This window comes from Elaeis guineensis, chromosome 2, assembly GCF_000442705.2.
Source record: "Elaeis guineensis isolate ETL-2024a chromosome 2, EG11, whole genome shotgun sequence".
NCBI lineage: Eukaryota > Viridiplantae > Streptophyta > Magnoliopsida > Arecales > Arecaceae > Elaeis > Elaeis guineensis.
The window spans coordinates 118,749,519-118,756,304 of record NC_025994.2 but is presented as its reverse complement, the minus strand read 5'-3'; the positions used below and the strand labels follow the sequence as shown (position 1 = coordinate 118,756,304).

Below are 6,786 nucleotides of genomic sequence, written 5' to 3'. Positions count from 1 at the left end.
GCCTCCTGCAGCGGGCCTATCGTGGATGTCCACCGCTCTATGTTAACCGTTTGATTTGGTTGGTTCAATTACTGATACGTTGCAGAATTGCGCGAATCTCAAAGCATGTAGTGGACCCTAAAGGAAGTCGATGCTGGCCAAATCTTTTCGTGGCAACGTAATAACTAGACTGCGAAATCAACATGGTGTCTATGTATCGCACGTTAACACGATCAAAGTGAATCGTGGAAGAAGTCGTCATATCGGAAAACCTGCTCTTTATCCTCTCTTGCTTTTGAACCATGGTCTCCTAATATATTTTATCATCGCTTTTTCCCCAGAACGGAGGAACTCCAAAAAAAAAAAAAGCAAAAAAAAAACTCCCCAAAACAGGAAACCGAGGCGAACCGAAGCGCCCACGTCTTGCTAAGAAATCAAAAACCAGATTGGTAACAGAATCGGAGAGAGATGAGAGAGGGAGGAAGGGTATTTATTGTCTCTTGCCGCTCCCGCTTTCTTGATCTCTCCTCTCCTTCTTCCCCTTCTTTCTTTCTCTTTCCCTTCTCCCCTTATCTCTTTAGAAGCATTCTTGCTCCAAGAAACCCCACGGAGCTCGGCGGTTGAGCACCGGAGAAGGAACTATAAAGAGACTGCTGGAGGACCGATACTGGTGAGTGCTCCTCTCTCTACTCCATTCCAATTCCCCCTCCCCCACAACTTTTTTTTATCTTTTTTATCTTTATTTTTTTCCTTTGTTTTAACGGGGATGGTTTCGATGGAAATCGGTAGGCTTTTTTCTTTTTTCTTCTTTTTTTTTTTTTTTTCCCTTTTCTTTCACCTCAAGCGAGGCTGAATCGGCACGCAAAATCGTCGCACCGCTGCGTACGCGATGTCACGTGCGTTGGACGTGCCGTTCCCTTGTTTTTAGTTACGGCCCGACCCTTCCGTGGCGCTTCGGATCGACACGGAACTCGGACGTGTTGACTTGTGCCGGCTAAGTTTGGACGTTCGGAGAGGTTTGTTTGGGTGAGTTCCGGGGCAGACAAAGTGATGGATTTATTAGAAGATCGCGATGAATCAAGAATTAAGTGATTTAAGATTTACTTAAGAAACGAAGAACTGAGTGGCTTCAAACCAATGGGTCTTATGACTGCGCTTTCATCTTCTAAAAAACTTTGTGTTTCTTTTTTATATATATCCATTCTGGAGATGTTCTTAACTGTCTAACATTAATGGTGGGCTTTCATGCGCGGCTTTTATTTTGGGAAAGTTTATGATATACTATATTGACATTTCTATCACTAGGTTCTTGCTCTTTTTGATTTTTTTTTTTTTTGGCTAAAAATTTCTGATTTTTTTTTTGGCTAAAAATTGCTGTTCTGTTTCCATTGTTGTATATTTGGTGGCCAAGGAAGCTCTAGAAAATACAAAAATGTTATTTTTATTGACATCAGGTATCTAATTTATTGTAAGCCAAGGAATTAATGGAATGAGCTTGTTTTGAAGTATGGTTAGCTGACAATTTAGTGATAAAGTGTGACTCTGGACCAATTGTTATCTGACAGGAGCAACCTTGTGAACTAATTTGAAAGAAGACTTTGCTAATGTCCTATTACCTTTATCTGTGGCATCAGTACCAGTCCATGCTTTGCACCGTGTGTCATGTAAAACCTAGCGATTTCAAATCTCTTAACATCATCTTTTGTGTAGGTGATGGTCATGCGTGCAGTATAGTTTGTTTGATATGATAGCATGACCAGCCCCCCTTTCCTGAAGAGTGAGCATCTTGGAGTCCGCTTTTTGACGCCCAAGATGGACCAGAAAGTGGTTTTTTGGCTGAAAGTACTATGCATAAAAATTGGATTTCACCTTGGTATCAGTACATTTAAAGATTCTGATTTCGGTCTATAGTTTTGATGAATGAACTGCTTGACACTTTCAATTTTAATATTGTCCAAGTCTTCTTCAAGTGATAATACAAGATGCTGGTAACAAAAGTCAATGTAATACTTCCAACTTCTGCATTTCATCCAATGTATGCATACCTCGTCTTATGAGATCACCATGTTCATATAGGCTAACTGGATGTTTTAATGACTGCAGCTCACTAGCTTTCTGAAGATGGCGAACATTACAGGGAATGCTTGCCCAAAACCTGCAGCGGCAGCATCAAATGGAGTGTTCCAAGGGGACAATCCACTTCATTCTGCTCTCCCCTTAGCCATATTGCAAATATGCCTCGTTGTTGTCATAACTCGCTCTCTTGCTTTCCTTCTCAAGCCTCTGAGGCAGCCCCGTGTTATAGCTGAGATCATTGTGAGTTCATCTCCCTTTTTTGCAGTTTCATTAGCAAAACTTACTGTGCGCAAGGTGCACATTTGGATGCATCCAATTAGTTGGTTTTTGCCCTTGTTTCACTTTGACTTGTTCCTTCCCATTACCTGCATTTGCTTAATCACAAAATTGTTCTTTCTGACCATTTGTTCCTCTGCATAGTTAAATAGTAGAGACATATATCACAATTGCATAACGATGTCCAAAAGACAATCAATAAGCAGTTCAATCGAAAAAGTCACTTCACTCATCTTTTGTTTGCAAAGCTTTTTAGTTTGTCATGCTTTTGGAATCAATACATAATTCTAATTGCAACCTTTTAGAATCTTAATTTTTGACCAAATTTCCTTGATAACTTCAAACAAAATTTTTGAACTTAGCAAACAGAAATATCTTATGCCCTTGTGCTTGTTTCCTATGTTCTTTTTGTATTATATTTGTATGTTCTTATTTTTTGTGCTTTCTTTTCTAGATATGTCATCTACATGACAATCCTTTCCACACACATGCACAAACAAAAATAGAAACCAAATAAAACAAAATGTTTTGCCCACATTTGTTTTAGTTGTAGATGTTTATGCATCTATGCTTGTGTGTGATGTACATATCCATATCTTATACCCGTGTACACTTACATTGATAGAGCAGCCTGAATGCATGCTAAGAATGTGCATAAGTTTTTCAATCTAATGATTAGATATGCATAATAACGACCTGTTGTCACATGAATTAGCTACTTGTCACAATTATGATCATTGAAGCTCCGTATGGTAAGGTTAGTAATTAGCAACCCGCAGCCATCTCTTATTGATCAGTAGATCAAGATTGATGCTTTGAGTTATTTTTTAGCTAAACCAGAACCCTAGTTCTTGCACATTATTCCACCATACTGGCTTTTTGCTTCGTGAATCAGGCTAAGGTTCATGCAAAGAACTTTAATCACTGGATGTCATTGACATTAATTCTTTTGAGTATCTGTTAGCAAGGTTGTCAAAAGACCTAATTCGGTCACTGATAAAGTTTTTGGTTAACTTTCATATGCAGGGTGGAATACTGCTTGGTCCATCAGCACTGGGGCGTAGCAAGGCCTTTTTGCATGCAGTTTTTCCTCCTAGCAGTCTCACCGTATTAGACACACTGGCCAACCTTGGTCTTCTCTTTTTCCTCTTCCTTGTAGGTCTAGAACTAGATCCCAAATCATTACGTCGCACAGGCAAGCGTGCTTTTGGAATTGCTGTTGCTGGAATATCACTCCCTTTTTTCCTAGGTATAGGTACATCAGTTGTTCTTCGCCATACAATCTCTAAAGGCGTGCAAGGTGCTCCTTTTCTTGTTTTCGTTGGTGTTGCTCTATCCATCACTGCCTTCCCAGTCCTAGCTCGTATTCTTGCGGAGCTCAAGCTCCTTACAACTGATGTTGGCCGTATGGCTATGTCTGCTGCGGCAGTTAATGACGTTGCTGCTTGGATCCTCCTAGCCCTTGCCATTGCCCTATCCGATTCAAGCCAGTCCCCTCTTGTCTCTCTCTGGGTTCTCCTTTGCGGGGTTGCATTTGTCTTGTTTTGTACATTCCTTGTGCAACCCATCTTGGGATGGATAGCACGACGCACACCAGAGGGTGAGCCTGTAGGGGAAATATATGTTTGTGCGACTCTAGCAGCTGTTCTGGCTGCTGGTTTTGTGACAGATACTATAGGAATACATGCCTTATTTGGTGGATTTATTATTGGGGTTCTGGTACCCAAGGATGGCCCCTTTGCAGGTGCATTGGTAGAAAAGGTGGAGGACCTTGTGTCAGGCCTCTTCCTCCCTCTATATTTTGTTTCAAGTGGATTGAAGACTAACGTGGCAACAATCCAGGGAGCACAGTCATGGGGGCTACTGGTTCTTGTTATACTAACAGCCTGTCTTGGGAAGATTGCAGGGACTGTTGGGGTTTCAATTGCTTGTAGGATGCCTTCTCGTGAGGCTTTGGCACTTGGATTTCTTATGAACACCAAAGGTTTGGTGGAACTGATTGTACTCAACATCGGCAAAGACAGAAAGGTAACATCGTAATCTTGACCGGTATATTATTTTGTGGCTATTGTAATTTTCTGTAGATGTCTACTGACTTAATCATTTAACTACCCAGTATCTGCTAAGATCCTCGGCTTTTCTCTTTCTTCCCAATTTCCACTTTTTCCTAGGTTTTATGTAATTCTTTCGCTAAAATTGTCTATATTCATTTATTTATTATCACCATCATGTGCTTTCTCACTGTTGCTTGGAAGTCAGTAAACTTCTCTCATTTTCTGTCATTAAGCAGGCTAAAATATCTGTGCCCTGACCTACCATATTTCCATTTTTAGCTACTGCAAAGTAGTTCACAATGAAAGGTAGCAACTAGGAGGCAACTGAACATTCCCATTTTGCTCATATCATTCTGATCAACAATTAATGGATTCAACCTGCCGATACAGGTGCTGAATGATCAAACATTTGCTGTCTTCGTCTTGATGGCTCTTTTCACTACCTTCATCACGACACCTCTTGTCACTGCATTCTATAAGCCAGCAAGGAAGTCATGTACCATATACAAGCACAGGACAATTGAAAGGAAAGATTCTGGCACCCAGCTCCGGTTTTTGGCCTGTTTCCACAGCACTAGGAACATCCCAACAATCATCAACCTCATTGAGGCCTCCCGGGGTACCAACAGACGTGAAGGATTATGTGTGTATGCCATGCATCTCATGGAGCTCTCTGAGAGGCCATCAGCAATCCTCATGGTGCACAAAGCAAGGAAGAATGGCCTGCCATTTTGGAACAAGACCCTGAGGTCTGGATATGATCAAGTGGTTGTAGCCTTTGAGGCCTTTGAAAGACTAAGCAATGTTTCTATTAGGCCGATGACTGCAATTTCGGCACTCTCAGATATACATGAGGATATATGTGCAAGTGCAGAGAGGAAGGAGGCTGCAATCATAATATTACCCTTCCACAAGCATCAGAGGCTTGATGGAGCGTTGGAGATGACACGGCATGAGTTCCGATCAGTCAACAGAAAGGTTCTCGAACATGCTCCTTGCTCGGTAGGGATTCTTGTGGACCGTGGACTTGGTGGAACCACTCATGTCTCAGCCAGTGATGTGTCGTCATCCATTACTGTCCTATTCTTTGGTGGTCGAGATGATCGCGAAGCTCTTACATATGCGACTCGCATAGCAGAGCACCCAGGGATCCAACTCACAGTCCTACGTTTCATTGAATCTAGGAATGGATCTGATGGAGAAAGTGTTGCAATTGATATGAACGGCAGCTCCACTGCTGAAGGGATGTTGGCTGATGAGAAAGTTTTGAATGAATTCAGAAATAAAACTCAGAATGATCCAGCCATCAAGTATGAGGAACGGGAGGTTGCAAGCAGCGATGAGACGGTGGCGGCAATTCAAACTGTAAGTCGCTCTGATCTCATTCTCGTGGGTCGGAGACCAGAAGGAGCAGCTGCAGCAGCTCTCATGACTGAAAGGAATGAATGCCCAGAATTGGGCCCTGTTGGAGATTTGCTTACGTCACCAAGCTCTTTGACTACTGCCTCAGTTTTAGTTGTGCAGCAGTACACTTGGCAGAGCAGAATGAAACTTCCTCCAGCTGATTCAGAGGAACCACCAGAAGTTCACAGAACCGAGGGGAGCAGCTCAGACTCTTAAGAGCTAGCTCATTGTCTCTAACTCATGTAGATATTCCACGGACAACCATTGTCTTGGTTCATCATCTAGCCTAGATTTCAGTAATCAGAAAACCAGGCTCAGCTCAAGCTTCATCTGAATTTTAGATATTTTCTTCAGACTTGATTTCAGCAATTAGATATTTGCTTTTTAGTGTTAACCAGTCATCTTTGTAGCAACTGTTGGTATTAGCTGGCTGATTGGATGAGTTTACATCACATCAAATAGCACTGGGCAGTATGACCAAGGTGAATATAACCAATAAAAGAACTTTGCTTATTGCAGTACCAGATCTTCTCGATTTATGATCTGAATATTTTTTTTTAATTTATGATCTGTTATTATATTGTTTGCATGCACATTTGTTAGGGAGAGTGCTATGAAGGTTATTTCTTCTCCTGTGCTTACCTTCTCATGTAATATGTTGCTTGCTTCCTGTTCCCATTTAACTATTCCTGAATAAATGGCAGCCCTATGAAATCTTTGGCTTGGTATGAACTTTAGGGATCCTGACTCCGCAATCAGTTTCATTTTTATCTGGTGGAAGTTCCATGAACTTCATTGTCAGAAGCAGACTGGAACTCATGGACTGTTTCTCCAGTTCCTTTCATAGTTACTAGTTCAGTGTTTGGGAGTAATTCTACTGGATATGATGATCCATACTTCGGGAAAAATCTGAAAAATTCTTCACTAGTTCGGATAACAAGAAATTAGGAAAAGATTAAAAAAACTAAAAGTGGACTTTCTAAAATGTTTGTAAATA

At 41.3% G+C, this 6,786-nt stretch overlaps 1 protein-coding gene across 2 annotated transcripts; it reads left to right on the top strand.

The window, feature by feature from the left end:
• Positions 1–220: 220 nt before the first annotated feature.
• Positions 221–6,436, top strand: LOC140855853 (cation/H(+) antiporter 18-like). Of its 2 annotated transcripts, XM_073253024.1 has the most exons (5): positions 221–649; positions 1,690–1,982; positions 2,083–2,295; positions 3,358–4,359; positions 4,776–6,436. In XM_073253024.1, the coding sequence occupies exons 2-5, from the start codon at positions 1,962–1,964 to the stop codon at positions 6,003–6,005; spliced, it is 2,466 nt and encodes an 821-aa protein (XP_073109125.1). In that variant the 5' UTR covers positions 221–649; positions 1,690–1,961; the 3' UTR covers positions 6,006–6,436. The 2 variants fall into 2 exon arrangements, with proteins under 2 accessions (XP_073109125.1, XP_073109126.1); XM_073253025.1 differs by lacking the exon at positions 1,690–1,982 and having other exon boundaries at positions 222–649; positions 4,776–6,435.
• The last annotated feature ends 350 nt before the right edge of the window (positions 6,437–6,786 follow it).

What these genes read in the sequence shown, in the direction of transcription:
- LOC140855853 (XM_073253024.1), top strand. Translation starts at nt 1,962, where the DNA reads ATGCTGGTAACAAAAGTCAAT. An exon ending in TGCTGGTAACAAAAGTCAAT is followed by an intron (nt 1,983 to 2,082) that starts GTAATACTTCCA and finishes TAATGACTGCAG; the next exon opens with CTCACTAGCTTTCTGAAGAT. An exon ending in GTGTTATAGCTGAGATCATT is followed by an intron (nt 2,296 to 3,357) that starts GTGAGTTCATCT and finishes TTTCATATGCAG; the next exon opens with GGTGGAATACTGCTTGGTCC.